Source organism: Astyanax mexicanus, chromosome 8, assembly GCF_023375975.1.
Source record: "Astyanax mexicanus isolate ESR-SI-001 chromosome 8, AstMex3_surface, whole genome shotgun sequence".
Taxonomy (NCBI): domain Eukaryota; kingdom Metazoa; phylum Chordata; class Actinopteri; order Characiformes; family Acestrorhamphidae; genus Astyanax; species Astyanax mexicanus.
In genome coordinates this window covers 26,612,374-26,636,898 of record NC_064415.1, presented here as the reverse complement: position 1 = coordinate 26,636,898, position 24,525 = coordinate 26,612,374, and the positions used below count along the sequence as shown (strand labels likewise).

The 24,525-nt window shown below is 33.3% G+C and overlaps 1 protein-coding gene across 1 annotated transcript; it reads left to right on the top strand.

Moving 5' to 3' along the window:
• The first annotated feature begins 1,861 nt into the window (after positions 1 to 1,861).
• Positions 1,862 to 22,601, top strand: myoz2a (myozenin 2a). Its single transcript, XM_007255170.4, has 6 exons — positions 1,862 to 2,004; positions 3,681 to 3,765; positions 9,059 to 9,225; positions 9,430 to 9,547; positions 19,566 to 19,749; positions 21,492 to 22,601. Exons 2-6 carry the CDS (start codon positions 3,687 to 3,689, stop codon positions 21,745 to 21,747), a joined length of 804 nt encoding a protein of 267 aa, XP_007255232.3. The 5' UTR covers positions 1,862 to 2,004; positions 3,681 to 3,686; the 3' UTR covers positions 21,748 to 22,601.
• Positions 22,602 to 24,525: the final 1,924 nt, after the last annotated feature.

Genomic DNA, 24,525 nt, shown 5'->3' with positions numbered 1-24,525 from the left:
TACTTAAAAACAAAAAAGTTGCCTTCAGCTGCCAGACTCCTGAGAGAGCACAATTGGCTTACTCTCTCTGGGTGGGTAGATGGCACTCTCTCCCCACATCACTCTAAAGCGTGATGTCGGTCAGCACGTGGCATCTGTGAGATGATGTATTGGAACCGAGTCGCTGCGCTTTACTCTAAATGCACTGTGATGCTGCTCAGCAATGCTGCATCAGCAGCAGTTTGAAAAGAGGCGGCGCCTGACTTCACATGTATCGGAGGAGGCATATGCTTGTCTTCACCCTCATGGTGTTAAGGTATCACTTGTGAAAGGGGGAGTCCAAATGACTGGGTTGGGTAATTGGCCTTGTAAATTGGGGATAAAAGGGATAAAAAATAGAAATAAATGTAAAAAACACAAATGTTTTTAGGAAGAGCAGAGCATGACACAAGATGATTCATATTTTTATATGCAACCTACTTTAGCATATCTATTAATAACTTTATTATTCATTTAACTATTCAGATTCATTGTGTAGTGTATGTTAACATATTAAATGACAAAACTGACTTTCTATAGTATTTGAATAGTCTTTATTAGATATATTAATATTGACTAATAGAAAAGCCAATGTAATATAAGCATTCATAAAGATCAGAGATTTGACAATATACAGTACATATGGGGAATCACTATTTGGAAAATGACAGGCCACTGTTGCCCTTTCTATTTATGTATTAAAACTGGTTATTAATATTAATAATATATATATATATATATATTACTTATTTATTTATTTTTTTCCCCCATTTTTTTTCCAATTTACAGGGCCAAATACCCAACCCATTCATTAGGACTCCCCCTATCACTAGTGATACCCCAACACCAGGACTACCACATGCCTCCTCCGACACATGTTAAGTCAGACTCTGCCTCTTTTCTTACTGCTGCTGGTGCAGCATTGCTAAGTAGCATCACAGCGCACTCGAAAGAAAGTGCAGCGTCTCGGTTCTGATACATCAGCTCACAGATGCCTTGTGCTGCGGACATCATTCTTTATAGTGATGTGGGGAGAGACCGCCATCTACCCACCCAGAGAGAGCAAGGCCAATCTCTCAGGGCTTGCCGATGGCAAGCTACATGAACAGGATTCGAACCAGTGATCTCCTGATCAAATATTAATAGTTTTTAAAGTATTTACAACCTAATTAAGTAATAATTAATAAATACTTATTTATTGGCACCCAGGAAAGTGTTTCACAATTTTGGTGCTTCGTGGCAAAAAGCATTTTTTCCACCAATTTTTTGTCATTCATTTTTTAGAACCTTTAGCTATACTTCATGTAATTACATGGTTTGAGACTTATTGTATCTGTCATATTTAGAGATGTTCAAACGTGCTAACCCAGGAAGATTTTTAAATGCACTTTCTACATGAACCCAATGAACTACCTATAATCTAAGTAATACACCTATGATAAGGCTTGCAACTGCCCCCTGAAGGTAACTGCTGATTAAAATTAAAACTGTGAGCTATAAATGAGAAATAGTAAGAAAACATATACAAAAATATATATGTCCCATGCTATATCTCCAAGCACCAAACCTGACAGTTCAAATACTCATATCCATCTTAAGAAACCATAAGCAAACCTTATCAATTTAATCACCATGTAGATGGGGGCAAAAATGACATCAAACTTACACACCCTGCCCATCAGTCTATTAATATTCTAACTTACACTTAGGTCATACCCAGAAGAGACGTTAGCTAGATCCGTTACACCCAAATACATGTGTATGTATGTCTTCCCTGCTATATTTAACTGTATACAGACTTAGAGTCACTCCCACCTTTCTGCACCCATCCCCACCCCCCATGCTGCCCTTGGCCAGAGCCCCTCGGCCCGTGGAAGAGCCAGGACCGGCACGGGTCACATTACACATTACAGTTCATTCCTCTGCCCTGTACACTAAGAGATACAAGAACATCCTGAGACACCTCCAGACACATCCGAAACACAGGTAAGATCACCTCCTGCTGTTGTGTGTGGTGTATGGAGCAATTGGGAGCATGAGTCTGACCTATGCCCTTCATGTGACATCCTCTGCTGTACATGTACATGTGCTAAAACAGGAGTAACATATGCTGCATTTGTCCATTAACACCAGAAACTCCTCAGTCTAGGACTTGGACAGAATTTCAGGAAAGTCAAAACAGTTCAGCATCCATGACTTCTGTGCTGTCTAGTATTCTGGACATGCTTACAGGTTTTGGGGAATACAAATCTCTCTGGTAAGAATGTGTTGTTGCACTAGGCATGCAGAAGAGTACTTTTAAAACATGCATTGTGTCTCAATCTCTTTTCAGAATAGATATTTAATGTAATGTAATTCAAATTCAAATTAGGGCTTTAATGCTTTTTAGGGTTTATTTATTATTTAGTTTGCCAGTTCCCTTTAGTTCTAATTATGCATTTCTTTGGTTTAACAATGTGTGACTTAACAGATAAAGGTGGAAATTAATTTCATTTATGTTAATAGTAGCTCTGCGCTGTATCAGCGCAATTAGCAGCACTTTGATTGCAGGCAAGCAGCAAAAACCATCATGGCCAGAAAAACTCTCCAGAAGACCTACCAGACCACTCTGTTTTTAGAATGAATATATTTGGCTGTGCAGGAATGGTCACAGAAGCATACTGATTCCATTTATTAGAGTGTTTTAACTTCTTTCAATTTAAAAGAAAAGTCTTGAGGACTGTCGCTTTAAAAATAAAAAAGCTTCCTCAGTGGTTCCCAGCTCGAATGTACAGTTCCAAAAAAAAACCACTTTAACCAGTACATAACTTTTACTTATTGAAAAAGGTTCTTAAAAATGTTTTTTTTTTTCCCTTAATCATGCATCATGCATATACAAACATACAAAAGCTTCCTTTAAGAATCATGCTTCAGCATGAGCTTTAGATTCTTTAAGGAACCAAAAGCAGTTTTATGGCATTGCTCCAAAGAACCCTTTTTGGCACCTTTATTTTTAGGAGAGTTACTTCCGTGCAGCATTTTTTTTTTTTCATATTGCTCATGCATATATGGGTTTGATAGATGTTCTCTCCATTTAAAAAAGCAGAGCAGTGCTGGACTTCAGCATTAATGGTTTATTTGAAATGGGTCCAAGAATTTTTAATCTGGCTTGAAAAATCTGATCTTTTTTTTATATTTTGTTTCCTGTGCAACGTGCCATGGTTTTCCCCAGTCTTATTGGTTTGGCATCCTCTTCAGTCCTGTGCAGTTCTGAGTGTCAAACACTGTAGGACTCTGTGCTCAGACAGGAACATGGAAATAAAGGCATTTTCGGACAGTAATATGAATGGACACACACTGTCACCATTCTGTGCCGTGCCATCACTGCTGCTAAATCACCTGTCTCACGTAACGTCACACAGAGCCCGTGGCTGCACTGTGCAGTCCGGTCAGGTTTAGATCAGGGTTTTGATCAGCCAGTGTCTCTGTAATGACAGAATGTTTAATGGTTATTTATGGACGTGCTAATGTTATCTTTCACACAGGCGCTGTGCATGTGCTGAGCAGTGTGTGTAAATGTAAATGTATGTTCAGAATGTTTTGTGTGTTTGATGTGGAAATATGGAGTTGAAGTTTTTGTATGTATTGTGTGTAAACACAACAATGCTTACTTTACGCTGCAGGCCACCATGTCACACTTCTTAATGACAACAAGGGAGAGGAAGATGCAGGCGGCGGCCATTTGCAGAGAGATCCGGGGCAGCGATGGTACGAAAATCTTTGGATAAAAATGGCTAGGATAGTTATGATAAAAAATAGTTGTGCGGTAAAATATCTTTGTAATTTCCAACCTGCTTGTTTTTCAATTTGTTGTAAAAAAGGTGTGGTGTGTAAGAATTGTTAAAATGTTTCCAAATCCATACAGTTACAGTCAAATATTCACATTCACTGGTTTTATTTTGACTATTTATTACCTACATTGTAAATGAATACTGACATTATCCAGAATATGAAGTAACGCATAAGGAATCATTGGGTAACTTGTGTTAAACAAACCAAAATACTTTTAAGCATTTAAGTGTCTCTTATCTGGGGTGCTGATAACCTATGGTTCCTTAGGCTCTGATGAACTTATTCTGTGCAACTTGCTCTTCCTTTCCTGTGATGAACCTGATGAGAGCCAGTTTCTTCATAACGTTTTTGTTGTTCTTTGCGACTGCACTTGAGGGTACTTTCAAAGTTCTTAACATTTTTCATATTGTCTGACTTTCATTAAGAAATTAAAGTAATTAACTCTTGACAAGGCACAGCTGTTAACTGAAAGGCATTCCACTACCTCATAAAACGGACTGTATAAAAAAAAGTCAAGATGTGCAAAGCTGTCATCTATGCAAGAGGTGCCTATTTTGGAGAATCTAAAATATAAAGAAAATTGTGGTTTGTTTAACACCGTTCTGTTTACTAAATGTGGTTTGTTTAAAAGTCCCACAAAACTTACTTCTGTGACATTAACTAGGCTTGCAAAAAACTGAAAAGTATTGATTTTCACAGGATACCTAAACTTTAGCTACTCCTCTAACCATTGCAATTAGGTTGCCAGCCAGCTAGTTAACAACCCAGTTTAGCTAACTACCTAACAAGCTAACGAACTACACTGTGGCTAGCCAGCGATCTAGTTAACTGCTTAATAGACACCCACAAAATGTATGTGCCATTAATTAGGCCCATATTTTTACAGGCTGTTGACATCATACCTGAACTACTAGTTTAAATGTTGAAATTAGCTCGCCGATTAGCAAGGTTAGCTAGCTAGCTAATTTAATTAATGTTAATACCTACTGGTATACATAGCTATGCTAGCTAGTATTAGCTACCTTAGACCTACTGTTATATTGAAACCTCCTAATATTCAACAACAGCTGTTAGCTGAAAGACATTCCACTACCTCATAAAACGGACTGTACAGAAAAGCCAAGATGTGCAAAGCTGTCATCTACGCAAGAGGTGCCTACTTTGGAGAATCTAAAATATAAAGAAAAATGTGGTTTGTTCAACACCTTTTTGTTTACTAAATAATTAGTTATGTTTTTCATAGTCTAAATAACTCTGAATAAATATTCAATTTAAAACGTTTTAAAATATGGAAAAAAAACACTCAATTTTAAGGTGTGTCCATACTTTTGACTGGAACTACTTATTAGGATTATGCGGCAAAAATAGTAATGTCAAGATATTGGGCTTCTTTCATTTTAATCTTTCTAAGTATTTTCTTTAATCTGGCCAATCATAATATATTCAAAAACAAGGTTCCTAAGTGTTACTTGGCTTTCTATAGTTGTTCTTGTTTACCTTTGTGAATCTTTGTTTTTTTATTTTTTTTACTTTCCATATAAAATCCAAACATTTTTATTATTTTAGTCATTCAGCTATACAACAATTGAACCCACAAAAGTGTTCTTAGCTTTACTGTAATAATGATGGATTGTTCTTTACACTGTAAAAAAACCCTTCCTTAAAAAAAAATGTACTGGCAGTTTCATTACCTGGAAAATTTCTGCTATTTTACAATTGTATAATTAAATAAAGTATAGGCTACTTATTGCTAGCTACTTAACTTTAGCTACTAGTTTAAAGGTTGAAATTAGCTTGCCAACTAGCAAGGTTAGCTAGCTAGCTTAGCTAATTTAATGAATGTTAATACCAGAGACTGTAAAAAAAGATGGACGCCGTGTCGCCGTTCCCATTCATTCAATAAAAATGAAGCCAAAATCTTCCGCCATGTTGGCGATCCTGACACCCAATTCTGCACAGTAGAGACCAGAGGAGGGAGAAAGACTGTGGAGAGCAGCGTACTCATTTAAATAACCCCGCCCCTGAGGGCTGCCTCACGTCACAGACTGCTGAGCGGAGCAGAGCTGACGGTCTGTTATTAGTCCCACCCATAACCAGCCCTTTTACAATAAACACACCTTTTTTGAATAGAGCTTAATAACGTTTTAAAAAAACTAATTCTGTGGGGATATAAAAAAATGACAATATAAGCAGAGGTTACACTAGCTGTTGCATTTAAATAATGGAGGTAGAATTACATTATATTAGAAAAAAACGTGATTGAAAGTTGTCTGTTTTGCCATTGAAACCTATGGGGATGAGTGGGGTTACACAGCTTTCTGAAACCGAACAGCAGGGGGCACCCGACCTGTGGTGGCTTCACTTTTGAGAGACGATGCTCTGTCCAGCTATATACATTTTATGGTTAATAACTACTGGTATATGTAGTTATGCTATTTAGTGTTAGCTACCCTAGACCCACAATTATAATGAAACCTCCTAATATTAAAATGTTGAGAGTAAGTTATTTAAAATGTAAAGTAATATAATAAAATGATATGTAGCAATGTTTAGGCTAATTTTACCACAGAGGTTTAAAATCTGGAGCTCACCAACTAATGTTACTACTCCAGAGAGAAGTGATAAAGGAGGGGAATGTGCTTTACACACTATTAAGCGCACTGTATTATAAGGCGCACTAACAATAAACTTCTATTTTCTGGTCTATTTTCATACACAAGGTGCACTGGATTATAAGGCGCATTATGCGACAGTAAGGAACATGGGTGTCTCCATGTTTTATTTCTAATTTAGCAGGTCTCACTGCTGGGTGGTGGTTGGGGAGGTAGTAAACAAAGTTAAGTAAAGCTAAGCCAAAAAAACAAAAATGTAATTCTTACAAAAAAGACTTGTTTTCAAAGTTAAGTGAGTGCTGGATGTTAATCTACACAGATTTCTCCCCTGAAAACTGTTAATTTGGGAGAGTAAAGCGCTTCCGTTATTTACAGTAAGCTTAGATTCACAAATTTCTCCAGCACTAAGGCTGCAGCATTAGCAAATGCTGAACAGTGAAAGAGCTAGCATTAAAAGTGGTTAGCGGGTAATGGTAATGCTGATCCAGTAGTGCTAGCCAGGGTTAGCAGCAGGCTACAGGCCAATTATACTCACCTCTGAAAAACAAAAACTTAGCAAATAATGCTAATACTATTAGAGCCCCAGTGCTGAAGACAATAAACTGAAACTCCTGTATAACGCTGTGCTACAGCGGAGTGGCTTTACTGCTCCTTACAACCTGACTGGTAAAATTCATACATAAAGTGCACTGGATTAAATAGTGCACTGATTTTGGGAAAATTACAGTGCAAAAAATACGGGAGTTTTATCCTTAATGCAAAGTTGCTTGACAAAAAAGAATTTTTCCATAAAGCAACAATACAGGACAGTTTCCTTTATTAAAAACAGATACTCTGTAAATATAGTCTTTAGTCAGTTTCTTAGAAATAAATGTGCATAACATTTCAAAGACATCTCAGAGATGTTTTTACATTTCTACAGTGCAGCACTTAAACCTCTGCACACTTTTACAGTAGCCGGAGTCACACTCACTGTTCTATACATAGCATATTATTCTGAGAGGCTACCGGTTAGCAGGTGCTTCAGTTGCTCAGGTTTATTTTGGTAATTAGCCTCCTGCCACACCCTGGCTAGGTTGTAAATAATCCAATGAGAAGTTTTAGTACTGAAAGTAACTAATACTTTTGTAGTTCTCCGTTTGAACTGCTATTTCTGGGCATGGACAACTGCATGCTGGCTGAGGAGATGAAGACTCCGGACAGCTGTGGGAACATGCTAGTGGGGTATCTTTGTAACCTTGATAGACCTGTAACATCTCCCTGAACTAGCCTGCATGCTAACATTCAGTAAGAACTGGACAAATGAGGCCAGGGCCTCAACATGACTTACCTCCAAATTCACTGGCAACTAGCCACTAGCAGAGCACAGGTCAAAGGTAGCACTGACTGAGAAAATGATTAATGTGAAAATAAACAATGTAAATTTTATGCAAAACTGAAGCTGGACGTTAGCACACTGGGTTTTAGTTGTTTAGTATTAAAATTAGAATGGAGTAGAAAGTGCATTCAAGTAACTTGTACTGTAACAATAATAAATAACAGAGAAAACATAACATTTTACTAGAGAATGATTAATGTATTGAACATGTCTTATATAGTGACTTGTGACAGTACCATTTAAATCTTTAGACACATTTCTTCTAATTCAATGTGTTTTCTTTTTTTACATTGTAAATTTAATATTGAAGACATTAAAGCAATACAGGAACACATGTGGAATTATTTTGTATATAAAACATGTTAAACAGGCCAGAATATGTTTTATACGTTTGATTTTTGTAACTGAACAATGTGCTGAATAATACTGTGATGCTCTAGCTAATCCCAAATCACCCATCTTAGTTGGGTTTAGGTCAGAGGATTGTGGAGGCCAAACACTCCACAATCTACAAATGAGTGTGAAAAAGGCATATTCTATATTTAGACATAAGAAAAGTAAAAGGCATTTAAGTACCTGCACCAAGTCTTCCAACAGGAAATAATCACGCCCAGCCATAGCAAAAATGTTAAGAAGTGCCAGATTAATGCATTATTAATTATGGCTCCTGTCATTCAACAGGAAATTTACCTTATTTGTTCCTTCTTACACCTTTTTTATTGACTCAATCTGTTCTTGACTAATTGGGAGAGTGATGTAAAGTATGTTTTTTTTTTTTTTTACCAATGGCATGCTAGGCCTTCAAATGTCAGTTTTAAATAAAAAAAAAATGAATAAAAATTCTTAACTTTAAATGAGGATCAATTAAAAAATGTTTACATAAATATTCCAAGATTTTTTGAGCATTTCTATTGGTCTTGATTACAAACTTCTTACACAATGTACAGAACAAAGCCAGATTCATACTATGTTAAAAATGGAAACCATGTATGCAAATGATAGAGATACAAGGTTTAAGGTATAGATGGTAGCACAACATTTTGTCAGTCGAAAGCTATAGGACCAATAATAATAATAATAATAATAATAATAATAATAATAATAATAATAATAATAATAATAATAATAATGTTTTATTTATGCCCTTTACAAACACTTCAAATAGTTTTAATCACACACTCTGCAGAATGCTCTAAAACTGATTTGTTGTCTCTCACAGAGCCCGAGGTGGATGTGGGGAGGAAGGTGAAGGCACCTAAAGAAATCATGCTGGATGAGCTTTCCTTAGCTTCCAACAGAGGATCTCGCCTCTTCAAGATGCGTCAGATGCGCTCAGAGAAATACACATTTGAAAGCATCCAGAATAAAACTAATGTTCAAATCAGTGTAAGTGTGACTTACATTAGTTGCAAAGTTAGCAGTGCATGAGATGAACAAATACATGTACACTATGTAGTAAAATATTTGAGAAATGTGAATACTATGATATTAAATGGAATTTAAATTAATTTCAAGTGGTCTCACTCTTCTATAAGAAACTGCTCTATCATTCTATCCTCTTTCTTTCCTCTCATTCTGCCCTTTTTGTAGACCAGTATGATTCCTCCTGTCCCAGGTACTGAAACCAATGGTGTAGGAGACGACCAGGCACCAAAAACTTCTTCAAACACACCTAACCAGTCTACCAATCCTGACTCTCTCGCTCCAGGTTAGTGCTTATTTCACTCATTCCAGTTCATAAGTCTCAAAAGCTCATCCTTCCACTCGGAAAGATTTTTACACTGAGGGTGGAAAATTGTATGTATATTGACATAGCTGAATGATGAGATTTTTGAGGCTGGTGCAACAGAGGTAACCCTTGGTCTTCTTTTCCTGGGGTGATATTGATGAGAGCCCGTTTCATCATAACATTTTGATGATCTTTGGTCTGCACTTGAGGATACTTGAGGATAAGTTCTAAATTTTCATTTTGTAACATGAATGTAATATGATTATGCTAACAGAGGGCATACACAATAGGGATTTATAACATAGAATGAAAACTGTGCCACCCAAAATATAGTTTCTCCTAAATTCACTAAAGAAGATTCTAGATTTGTCTCAGGAATCCTGTGTCTCCTTACACTCTTCACCTCTTCATCAAATATGTCTCTGTAAGCATTCCTCTGTAATAGCTCTGTGCCTGAACAGGAAGTTTGTTAGGAATAAGTGTCTTCTAAGAGTTGGCCGTGTACAGCTACTGTCTGTGATAGCATCTCTAACAGATGTTATCCCTCCGCCTCTGCCAGAATGCACTGCTGTTTTTGGTGAAACATATGGAGACTTAGGCTAATTGTAAACGGTAAAAATATGCTAAAACATGATTAAATAACTTGTAAAACAATAAAAAGATGGTAAAATATTAATTATAAAATATTTATAATGTGGTAAAATGGTAAAAACGTGAGCAGGAAGTCATGATAAAATGTGGTAAAAACATGGTGAAATAATAATAAAGACAGTAAAAACATGGTAAAATAGTAAAAATATGAATCAAATATTTGTAACACTGTAAAACTATAAAAACATGGTATAAACATGGTAAAAACATGGTAAACATGATAAAAAAAGGTAAAAATGTGGTAAAAATATTTTAACATGGTAAAATTATAAAAAAATATGGTAAACATGGTAAAACTAAAAAAAATGGTAATAAATATGGTAAAAAAATATGGAAAACATGTTAAAACATTATAAAAATATAGCACACAAGATAAAACTAAAACATGGTATAAACATGGTAAAAACATGGTAAAAATATGGTAAAAAAAATATGGAAAACATGGTAAAAACATTATACAAATATGGCACACAAGATAAAACTAAAACATGGTATAAACATGGTAAAAAATATGGTAAACATGGTTAAACTCTAAAAACATGGTAAACATGATAAAACATGGTAAAACACTGTAAAACTATAAAAAACATGGTAAAAATGGTAAAAACATGGTAAACATAGTAAAACTATAAAAACAGGGTAAAAACATGGCAAACATGGCAAAACTATAAAAACATGTCAAAGACATGGTAAACATGATAAAACTATAAAAAACACGGTAAAACATGGTAAACATGGTAAAACTGTAAAAATGTGCTAAAAACATGGTAAACTTAGTAAAATTATAAAAACATTGTAAAAACATGGTAAACATAGTAAAACTGTAGAAACATGGTAAACATGAGAAAAACATGGTAAAACTATAAAAACATGGTAAAAACATGGTAAACATAGTAAAACTATAAAAACGTGGTAAAACAAGGTAAAAATTTTAAAAACATGTTAAAAACATAGTAAAAACATGGTAAACATGGTAAAACTATAAAAAAGGGGTAAAAACAAGATAAAAATAGTAAAAACATGGTAAACAGGTTTAACTATAAAAACATGATAAAAATGGTAAAACATGGTAAAAATTATAAAAACATGGTAAAAATATGGTAAACATGGTAAAACTATAAAAAAATGGTAAACATTAAAACTATAAAAACATGGTAAAAATGGTAAAACATGGTAAAACTATAAAAACATGGTAAACATAGTAAACCTATAAAAACATGGTAAAAATGTTAAAACACGGTAAAAATAGTAAAAACATGGTAAAAATATATAAACATGGTAAACTTGGTAAAGCTATAAAAACATGGTAAAAACATGGTAAACTTGGTAAAACTATAAAAACATGGTAAACATAGTAAAACTATAAAAACTTGGTAAAAATGGTAAAACATGGTAAAAATTGTAAAAACATGGTAAAACTATAAAAACATGGTAAAACATGGTAAACTTGGTAAAACTATAAAAACTTGGTAAACATGGTAAAACTATAAAAACGTGGTAAAAACATAGTAAAAATGGTAAAAACATGGTAAACATGGTAAAATTATAAAAACATGGTAAAAACATGGTAAACTTGGTAAAACTATAAAAACATGGTAAACATAGTAAAACTATAAAAACTTGGTAAAAATGGTAAAACATGGTAAAAAGTGTAAAAACATGGTAAAACTATAAAAACATGGTAAAAACATGGTAAACTTGGTAAAACTATAAAAACATGGTAAACATGGTAAAACTATAAAAACGTGGTAAAAACATAGTAAAAATGGTAAAAACATGGTAAACATGGTAAAAACATGGTAAACTTGGTAAAACTATAAAAACATGGTAAAAACATAGTAAAAATGGTAAAAACATGGTAAACATGGTAAAAACATGGTAAACTTGGTAAAACTATAAAAACATGGTAAACATGGTAAAACTATAAAAACGTGGTAAAAACATAGTAAAAATGGTAAAAACATGGTAAACATGGTAAAACTATAAAAACATGGTAAACATGGTAAAACTATAAAAAACATGGTAAAAACATGGTAAAAATTGTAAAAACATGGTAAACATGGTAAAACTATAAAAACGTGGTAAAAACATGGTAAAAATTGTAAAAACATGGTAAACATGGTAAAACTATAAAAACGTGGTAAAAACATGGTAAAAATGGTACAAACATATAAAAACAAAAAAAAATGGTAAACATATAAAAAACTATAAAAACATTGTAAAAATGGTAAAAACATGATAAACATAGTAAAACTATAAAAACATAGTAAAAACATGGTAAGCATGGTAAAATATAAAAACGTGGTAAAAACAAGGTAAAAATAGTAAAAACATGGTAAACAGAGAAAAGCTATAAAAAATAGTAAAAACAGTGTAAAAACATGGTAAACATAGTAAAACTATAAAAACATGGTAAAAAATTGTAAAAACATGAGACAACTATAAAAACATGGTAAAAACATGTTAAACATGGTAAAACTATAAAAACTTGGTAAAAATGATAAAAACATGGTCAAACTATAAAAAACATGATACAAATAGTAAAAACATGGTAAACATGGTAAAACTATAAAAACATGGTAAAAACATGGTAAACATTGTAAAAATGGTAAAAACATGATAAACATAGTAAAACTATAAAAACATAGTAAAAACATGGTAAGCATGGTAAAATACAAAAACGTGGTAAAAACAAGGTAAAAATAGTAAAAACATGGTAAACAGAGAAAAGCTATAAAAAATAGTAAAAACAGTGTAAAAACATGGTAAACATAGTAAAACTATAAAAACATGGTAAAAAATTGTAAAAACATGAGACAACTATAAAAACATGGTAAAAACATGTTAAACATGGTAAAACTATAAAAACTTGGTAAAAATGATAAAAACATGGTCAAACTATAAAAAACATGATACAAATAGTAAAAACATGGTAAACATGGTAAAACTATAAAAACATGGTAAAAACATGGTAAACTTGGTAAAAATATAAAAACATGGTAAACATAGTAAAACTATAAAAACATGGTAAAAATGGTAAAAACATGGTAAAACTATAAAAACATGGTAAAAACATGGTAAACATGGTTAAAGCATGGTAAAACTATAAAAACATGGTAAAAACATGGTAAACATGGTTAAAACTATAAAAACGTGGTAAAAACATAGTAAAAATGGTAAAAACATGGTAAACATGGTAAAACTATAAAAACATGGTAAACATGGTAAAACTATAAAAAACATGGTAAAAATGGTAAAAACATGATAAACATAGTAAAACTATAAAAACATAGTAAAAACATGGTAAGCATGGTAAAATATAAAAACGTGGTAAAACAAGGCAAAAATAGTAAAAACATGGTAAACAGAGAAAAGCTATAAAAAAATAGTAAAAACAGTGTAAAAACATGGTAAACATAGTAAAACTATAAAAACATGGTAAAAAATTGTAAAAACATGAGACAACTATAAAAACATGGTAAAAACATGTTAAACATGGTAAAACTATAAAAACTTGGTAAAAATGATAAAAACATGGTCAAACTATAAAAAACATGATACAAATAGTAAAAACATGGTAAACATGGTAAAACTATAAAAACATGGTAAAAATGATAAAACATGGTAAAACTATAAAAACATGATAAAAATAGTAAAAACATGGTAAACATGGTAAAATTATAAAATCATGGTAAAAATGATAAAAACATGGAAAAATTTATAAAGAACATGGTAAAACTATAAAAACATGTTAAACATGGTAAAAACATGTTAAACATGGTAAAACTATAAAAACATGGCAAAAATGATAAAAACATGGTAAAACTATAAAAACATGATAAAAATAGTAAAAACATGGTAAACATGGTAAACATGGTAAAACTATAAAATCATGGTAAAAATGATAAAGAACATGGTAAAACTATAAAAACATGGTAAACATGGTAAAACTATAAAAACGTGGTAAAAACATGGTAAAAATTGTAAAAACATGGTAAACATGGTAAAACTATAAAAACGTGGTAAAAACATGGTAAAAATGGTACAAACATATAAAAACAAAAAAAAATGGTAAACATATAAAAAACTATAAAAACATTGTAAAAATGGTAAAAACATGATAAACATAGTAAAACTATAAAAACATAGTAAAAACATGGTAAGCATGGTAAAATATAAAAACGTGGTAAAAACAAGGTAAAAATAGTAAAAACATGGTAAACAGAGAAAAGCTATAAAAAATAGTAAAAACAGTGTAAAAACATGGTAAACATAGTAAAACTATAAAAACATGGTAAAAAATTGTAAAAACATGAGACAACTATAAAAACATGGTAAAAACATGTTAAACATGGTAAAACTATAAAAACTTGGTAAAAATGATAAAAACATGGTCAAACTATAAAAAACATGATACAAATAGTAAAAACATGGTAAACATGGTAAAACTATAAAAACATGGTAAAAACATGGTAAACTTGGTAAAAATATAAAAACATGGTAAACATAGTAAAACTATAAAAACATGGTAAAAATGGTAAAAACATGGTAAAACTATAAAAACATGGTAAAAACATGGTAAACATGGTTAAAACATGGTAAAACTATAAAAACATGGTAAAAACATGGTAAACATGGTTAAAACATGGTAAACTTGGTAAAACTATAAAAACATGGTAAACATGGTAAAACTATAAAAACGTGGTAAAAACATAGTAAAAATGGTAAAAACATGGTAAACATGGTAAAACTATAAAAACATGGTAAACATGGTAAAACTATAAAAAACATGGTAAAAATGGTAAAAACATGATAAACATAGTAAAACTATAAAAACATAGTAAAAACATGGTAAGCATGGTAAAATATAAAAACGTGGTAAAAACAAGGCAAAAATAGTAAAAACATGGTAAACAGAGAAAAGCTATAAAAAAATAGTAAAAACAGTGTAAAAACATGGTAAACATAGTAAAACTATAAAAACATGGTAAAAAATTGTAAAAACATGAGACAACTATAAAAACATGGTAAAAACATGTTAAACATGGTAAAACTATAAAAACTTGGTAAAAATGATAAAAACATGGTCAAACTATAAAAAACATGATACAAATAGTAAAAACATGGTAAACATGGTAAAACTATAAAAACATGGTAAAAATGATAAAACATGGTAAAACTATAAAAACATGATAAAAATAGTAAAAACATGGTAAACATGGTAAAATTATAAAATCATGGTAAAAATGATAAAAACATGGAAAAATTTATAAAGAACATGGTAAAACTATAAAAACATGTTAAACATGGTAAAAACATGTTAAACATGGTAAAACTATAAAAACATGGCAAAAATGATAAAAACATGGTAAAACTATAAAAACATGATAAAAATAGTAAAAACATGGTAAACATGGTAAAACTATAAAATCATGGTAAAAATGATAAAGAACATGGTAAAACTATAAAAACATGGTAAACATGGTAAAACTATAAAAACATGGTAAACATGGTAAAAACATGTTAAACATGGTAAAACTATAAAAACATGGTAAAAATGATAAAAACATGGTTAAACTATAAAAACATGATAAAAATAGTAAAAACATGGTAAACATGGTAAAACTATAAAATCATGATAAAAATAGTAAAAACATGGTAAACATGGTAAACATGGTAAAACTATAAAATCATGGTAAAAATGATAAAAACATGATAAAACTATAAAAACATGGTAAACATGGTAAAAACATGGTAAACACAGTAAAACTATAAAAACATGGTAAAAATCATAAAACATGGTAAACCTATAAAAACATGATAAAAATAGTAAAAACATGGTAAACATGGTAAAATTATAAAATCATGGTAAAAATGATAAAAACATGGAAAAAATTATAAAGAACATGGTAAAACTATAAAAACATGGTAAACATGGTAAAAACATGTTAAACATGGTAAAACTATAAAATCATGGCAAAAATGATAAAAACATGGAAAAAATTATAAAGAACATGGTAAAACTATAAAAACATGGTAAACATGGTAAAAACATGTTAAACATGGTAAAACTATAAAAACATGGTAAACATGGTAAAAACATGTTAAACATGGTAAAACTATAAAAACATGGTAAAAATGATAAAAACATGGTAAAACTATAAAAACATGATAAAAATAGTAAAAACATGGTAAACATGGTAAAACTATAAAATCATGGTAAAAATGATAAAAACATGATAAAACTATAAAAACATGGTAAAAACATGTTAAACATGGTAAAACTATAAAAACATGGTAAAAATAGTAAAAACATGTTAAACAGGGTAAAACTATAAAAGCATGCTAAAAATAGTAAAAACCTTGTTAAACAGGGTAAAACTCTAAAAGCATGCTAAAAATAGTAAAAACATGAAAAAATTATAAAAACATGGTAAACATGGTAAAAATGATTAAACATGGTAAAACTATAAAAACATGATAAAAATAGTAAAAACATGGTAAACATGGTAAAACTATAAAATCATGGTAAAAATGATAAAAACATGATAAAACTATAAAAACATGGTAAAAACATGTTAAACAGGGTAAAACTCTAAAAGCATGGTAAAAATAGTAAAAACATGGTAAACATGGTAAAACAATAGAAACATGGTAAAAATAGTAAACACCTTGTTAAACAGGGTAAAACTATAAAAGCATGGTAAAAAATATTATACAAATATGTTAAACATGATAAAACCCTTGTAAAACCCTGGTAAAAAGCTGATGACACTGGGTGGAGGTTGCAGGTATGCTTTGGTCATTGAGATTGTGACACGTTGGGTTTAAAAGCCACGTAGTCTTGAGCCACCAGGGCAGCTTGAGTGCACCTTGTCCTGGTTCTACATCAGTGGGGGTTCTTGATCATTTTAACTGGGGAGGGTGATCTAGGACCAGTGGTTATGTTCTAGCTTATAGTGCTTTGCATAATTTTAATTCTATATTTGTTATGTCATACAAACACATTAACAAATTATAACATTTCACCTTTATGTCCAGATATCTTTAAGGGCATTGTAGATGCATGCTAACCAGTCAGTGATCTTTCACCAAGAAGTACACTACCCAGAAGTAGGTGCTAAGAGCTGCTTTACAGGGCAGCGGGGGAAGCAATGTTACAGGTGTATGGGAAGCAGTGAACATGCAGGATTTCTCAGTAAGGGACCTTTGAGTGAGAAACAGTTGAATGATAAAACATGTTCCACATGTTTATATGATTGTCGGTGATAACCGTGACTTCTCAGAGTTAAAATCAGCTTCCCCTGGCCAGTGGCCTTCTTCACAGGCCTACTCTGCAGCTCAGGGACTTTATGCGGCTTTCCTTGAGGTTGATAAAGTAAGGAAAGAGATTGTCTTCAGTGTGAGGGTGATACGTGACAGAATACCCTGCTTACATAACCACTGTTTTGGGCTGGCTGGCTCCCGGCAGCTGGCAGAGATTTGAGGGATACTCGTTTGGATGGGCCTCCCTGCGTCCCCCTACAGAGCGTACTTTGAGGGCTTTGAGTCTAAAAGATGCTGCTGTTTTTTTCACTGTCAAATTTTACTGTATGGTTGGCAAATACAGCAAAAGACAGAACTGCTTCAGACAGTATATTAACTTGCTGACTCTTATGTTTATGTCAATTTATTGAATATTTTAACTGGTTCTTTAAGGTATAAATACGAAAGCAAATGACTCTGGTTTGGGGTTGCCATGCTCAGATGCAGTTTAATAAGCCCATTTACAACACTATTATTTCCCCTTATAATGAAATGAAATGCTGGGCTTGCAATTATGTGGGCTTGTGAAAAAAAGCACATTTTGCACAATTAGAAAAGAGTTAAGATCACATTCTTCACAGGCACCTGCAGGCATGGTACATTCTTTTCCCATGGTGGCACAGCAGGTAATGTGTCTCCTTGACCTGTGGTTGTCTCTCTGCTCAGCCAGCTAACGCTCATTTCTCATCTTCTATCACATGCTCTGTTTCTCCCTGTTTCATACGTGACCGCTTTTCTTCAAGGTGCTCTGCTCGTTTAGCTCGTCTGTCATTTATTCTCTTTCTCTTTATCTCAAGATACCACAAGACCTGCACTCTCACATAAAGGTGGGAAAAAGGGTTCTTTTGAGTGATGTCAGAAAACCTTTTAATTGAGGTTTCTTCAAAGAACAAATCTATGCAAAAGTCCAACCATCTTTTATTGAATAAATTTGGAAACAAATTAAGGCCATTTAGTACAAGTTATCGAATTTGTTGGCATCAGAAATAGTCCGAAAACATGAACCATCTCCATCTTTGTAACTCAAAAAAGGCAACTTTTCTCGGAAGTCATTTTTGAGAATTTGTGTTCAGCTCATTGTAAAATGTTGACAATGTAAAGAACTAGCAACTGCAATAATTACATTTCCTGAGGTTTCCCCATACTGCTGTGAGGCTTCTTTGGACGGCCACTAGAGTAACTCTACGTCATGGCTTGGATGCATGGCTTGCACCTTTTTAGGGCTGAGTGGACTTGTTCTTCAGCTCTGGGCCAGTTAAAGGGACTTTACTCTATGTTCTAGGGAGAACTGTGGGTGTTGTGGTTTTTGTTTTCTGGTTGTTGATGTGGAGTATCCTTTTGTTAGGAAAAAAACATAAGAATCGAAACATAAGAATCGAAAAAATAAATTATTATTATTCCTATTTGACTTTCCCTGGAGTATTTTATAGACAATATCCTTTGAAGTGGCAGTCCGTATTATTTTGTTTCTAAACTGAAAGCAGTGAAGAAGGAATAAAATATTATGTTTAGCCTAGCCTATTATATAATCATTCTAAACACTGGGGTGTTGGGTCGCTTTTGGCGGGAGTTCTGGTCACGTCTCGTACTTACGCCACATGTACAGCCTTTAAAAGAGGATACGGAACAGTTGGTGGAGCAGTGGAGACTTTAGAAGAGGAAACTCAGAGCTCAGTAGCTCATTCACCCATAGAAAAATCAGAGTGTGTAGTTGAATCGAGGTGTCTGATTGATAACCTGGAATCGGATTCATCTGCTCTGAAAGGAGACCACATCACACCTGCCCAGTTTAAAATGATTCTTCCGCATGCTCTGTGCAATTACCCGTTCTCACCAGAGAGGGCCCTCAATCCCAAAACTTATGGACATCAGCTTTAACATATATTTATTTATTTTATTTTTTTTAATTCAAAGGGGTCTCTGACTTTTGCACTAAACTATAAATGAGATGATTATCTCACTTACTATTTTTTTCATAGGTTTTGCAAAACCAAATCCCAGAGCATTTACTGATTTGTTTAATTTAATCTCCATTTTCTAGGTTACGGAGGTCCCCTGAAGGACATTCCAGCCGAGAAGTTCAACTGCACAGCCATTCCCAAAGCCTACCTCTCTCCCTGGGATCTGGCTATCAGCACTGACCCCTTGCTTGCTGACACACTGAATGCACAAATGCCCGAACCTGAGCCTCGATCTGAGATTCCAGAGTACAAGAGCTTTAACCGGTGAGTACTGCTCTCCATAAAGAACATCCATAACCCGGCCTGTCGTCTTCCGGTGAATTATGGTTTTATCAACAACCTTTCTCTCGTGTGAGGGATATTGCAGAAGCCTGGACTCCTGTCTTGTAGGGAGAGTGGAGCTATATATTTCTAACCAAAAACATAAAGCATCAGCATTTTTTTATTTTGAGTAGTAAGGAAGGTAATTTCACATTCAGGTTTCATGAGTATAGAGTAGAAGCTTGTTCTCTCTATTTTCTCTAGATTCACCCAGTGTTGCATTAGCCAGAGATGAATGGTTTGGGATGTGTTATTTTTCATAGCGATGAGGTTCCACTTTTTAAAAGCTGTGTCCTCAGCCAATTCCTTGCCCTAGCCTTCTCAGACATATTTTCACAGCAAAAAGAAGCAACTCAGCAATTTTTGATTCACAACTGCATACTTAGCAAGGTCATTTTGAATTAGCACATTTTCAAAACATACAACAGATTGGGCTGTACTGCAGCCGTCATCAAGCCTGGCCCTGGAGATCCACTTCCTTGCAGAGGTTAGAGGTTCAAAAAAGGCTGGATGTTCCCCCACTCCTTACAAAAACACTAATATATATGATTTAACTGATCAGTGATGTCTGAAGAAGCTGTTTAGCTGGATCAGGTGAGGTCTGGACAGGTTGAGGTTGAAACTGCACTCTATAAATACAGCTCTAGAAGAAATTAAGAGACCACTTTAGTTTCTGAATCAGTTTCAGTCTCTGATTTCGCTATTTATAAGTATATGTTTATTCTATAAACTATGGACAAAATCCAAATAAAAATATTGTCATTTAGGGCATTCATTTGCAGAAAATGGCTGATATTTGGTGGAATAACCCTGTTTTTTAATCACAGTTTTCATGCATCTTGGCATGTTCTCCTCCACCAGTCTAACACACTGCTTTTGGATTACTTTATGTCACTCCAGGTGCAAAAATTCAAGCAGTTCAGTTTGGTTTGATGGCTTGTGATCATCAATCTTTCTCTTGATTATATTCCAGAGGTTTTTAATTTGCTAAAATCAAAGAAACTCATCATTTTTAAGTGGTCTCTTATGTTTTCAGAGCTGTATTTATAGGGTTGATGACCAGTGCTGGACAGCATACACATACATAATTTAAGCAAAAAGGGTTCTGTGACTAGAGAAAACATCTTCAAATAGGTTTTCTAACCAATGAGAAGAACCCTTTAACCAGACAAAGCACTATTTAATGGGATGCCGATCCATTAAAAATTAACATTCTTAACACTAAAACTTTTAGTAATGAAAATCTAAATAAATAAAAAACTGACAGTGGGATTAATTTATATTCAGATAGGGAAGAATGATTGTATCTATTTCACAATGAGCACAGATTGTTCTTTTAAAAAGTCACATCAATGTAAAATCTGAAAAAAATTAAGTAGTATTTAAGCATTAAAATTGTTCTTTGAGTTGAAAAGGTTCTATATTGAAATACTTTTGTCTGCATTTGTTTGAGCATATGTCTTATCAAGTACACTTGCATGTTAATCAGCATAAAACATAATGGTATAAAAAAATAGGTACAATTAGCAGCGTCCCTTTCCACCTAAAATTGATTTTTGATTTGTTTTTGAGATGTGTTTTGTGTTCTGAGGTTCTGCTTCATAAGAGCTCTGTCCTCAGTTCCTTCCTACAGTCTTCTTAGTGCAGCAGCATTAACATCTAATCTGTCACTTGACTTGCTCCAGGGTGGCCACTCCATTCGGCGGCTTTGGAAAAGCACCTAAAGTCCCAGTGAAGCCAGTCGAGGTGGACGTTGTCTCGGGCATCCCCAGCCTCCCTCTCCCAGCCCCCCCAGCTGAGACTGTGTCCACACGGCCCACCTTCAACAGGACAGCTCTAGGCTGGGTGAATGAAAGTGCCCCCCTGGTCCTTCCCACTGTCAGCCTGGAGCCCTTGTCATCCGCACCAACCATGTTTATCCCTGAATCTGATGAGCTCTGAGCTTCACTCTCATTACTAGCCTGGAAAAAAGTGATGCAATGAATTTGCTTTAAGGGTCCATATCCTACATTTACCTCATATTTTTATAGTTCACTGAGGTCCTGCAATGTTCCAAAAATCATCCAAAGTTAATTTTTACACTGCAATGTTCTAATCTCCCTCATCTGATTTCTTAGAAATAGACAGAGTTTTTCTGATACTTTGCCTTTAGGATGGATACTAGCCATCTCTTGATGCCTGTTCTGATTGTGTTCAACTATAACAACTGCCATATAAATGGGCGCAGCTTTTTTTGAATAGTTACACAATATTTTAAACTCTTTATTTCAATAAAGCAAAGGGAAATCCATTTTCCATAATAAATGCCCTATATTTAAATGCATCTTTAGATAAATAGTTAACCTGTTAATTTAATGTATTTTCTATTTTATATCAAGTGAATTCAATGCATCGCTTTTTTTGCAGAGTAATGTAATGCACCTGAAGCTGCACTTTCGAAACTGATGCACAAGATGATGCACAACTGTTTACAGTGTTACGCCGCCCGGTCAAGACATGTAGACAACAGCGAGTGTTGAGGTGTTTTGTTGAATCTAAAAGAAATTTCTTTCTGGTTAAAACACTATGTTTACTAATATTATGTAACCGTTCCCCTCTTCACTTGTGTACTTCAAACACTGTAGCAAATGGTCTTGTAATATAAAAACCAGCAATCCTACATTTCTTCAACTGTCATGTGACCCTACACCTGTGCGCACCTGTGCACCTGTAAATACACTTAGTGTTGAAGATGATTAACTTATTATTTGTTTCATTATTTATTACATTAAAAAAATAAATGATGAAATGTAAAACATTGTCAGAACTCTTTTTTTAACTTCATTAGAAAGACATGATGTGTTCATTAAATCAGTGAACGGATTTAGAGCATTGCATTTATATAAACACTTTGTTACCATTGTAATAATGTAGACATCACACTGGAACAAAAACTCCCATTTATAGATAGATAGATAGATAGATAGATAGATAGATAGATAGATAGATAGATAGATAGATAGATAGATAGATAGATAGATAGATAGATAGATAGATAGATAGATAGATAGATAGATAGATAGATAGATAGATAGATAGATAGATAGATTATTGATCCCCAAGGGGAAATTCTACACATCCAGAGTTTTAGTTCTGCATCATAGTTTATAACAATACATTTTAAGCTAAGCTGACTCAAAAACATTAATTAACTGCAGCTGAAACTGTTTCATTATTTTGTCATTTTTTAACTTTTTATTCCCAGCTGAATGTTAGAGGTCATTCTGCCACATGTGACATTATTTCAGTCTCCAGCACAGGGCTGTGTTTTTTCTTGGAATTAAAATGTCTGATGTGCTGTTCCTTCACAAGTGTGCAGTTAGACTGTTAGTTACTACTTAAAATAGTAAAGGTAAAGGTACCTTTCTGTTCTTTATTGGATACAAATATATGCATGAGTGAGTTTGCCGTAGGGATGAGCGATTATGGCCCTAAAATAATATCACAATATTTCAGGGTAATTTTGTGATAAAGATATTCTTGGCTATATGACAAAACACCCACATATTGTTGTAGAAAACATGTGTGAAGTGTGAAGACATGTGTGAAGTTTGAATTTTCCTTTTGATACAAACAGCAAAAAAAAATGTACCCTAACAGTCTACAGTGGTATGAAAAAGTTTGGGCACCCCTGATAATTTTCACCTGCCTAATTTTGCTTAAAGAATTATCGCACACATTCTGTAAATCCTACAAACTTTATTTCACTTCTCAAATATCACAGTGTTTGTTATATGATCTGTTTAACTGAAATTGCTGATCCAAACAACCAATGCTTTATTAAGGAAAAAAATCAGGGGTGCCCAAACTTTTTCATACCACTGTATGTGGCCATAAAATAATATAATTATATTTAAGGGTATTCATGTATAATTTGGCAATATTATTGTGTACAATACAACATGGCACACATATTGTGCAAATTTGGGTGCTGCAACTGTCTAATTGTTCACACAGTTCAAATTCCATGAAGGGGTTCAGAGCTCATTTAAATTTTAAGCAATTTCAGCTGCAGCAATTTTTGTCAGCTACATTTAAAATGTATTTTTTAACTAAGATTCATGAGTTACAAAAACTTAGGAAGATTGCATTTAGCATTTTTAAGGTTGATCTACTTTTAATTATTTTGTTATCAATGATTAGCTGTTCTTAGCATTGTGTAAAATGTTAAGGATAAATAGACCAATGGAAAGAAAATACAGGAATGAACCCCAGTTACATTTACGTATTCATAAAAACTATGTTTTTAGTTCTTGTGTAAAGTCAACATTTTAGAGATATGTGTTTTTTGCTATGACAGCAACACATAGTAGTAAATGGCTTGTTATTTTTATGAAGAGTTCGGTTACTCAGGCTAGAGTGCACTGTATGTCTGTGGCGCCATGTGTGTTGAGCATCCTCAAGGTTACAATCTCCAGGCCTGACAAATCAAATCTGTTTTACTGACGGGACAGAGATGAGTGATGAGTCTCTTGCCTTTTGGCTGCATGCTGTCTCTTGGATTCTATCAGGCAGACACTGATGTGTTTGCTGCATGTCGGTCACAGCTCACTATACTCCATACTTCACTCTATCTCACACCATGCTCTTCAGCCAAGTAGTGCTGCTCATCACAGAGACTGCATGCAGCAAAAAAAAAACAAAAAAAAAACGGCATGGGCCCTCGAGGAAGAATGAGGT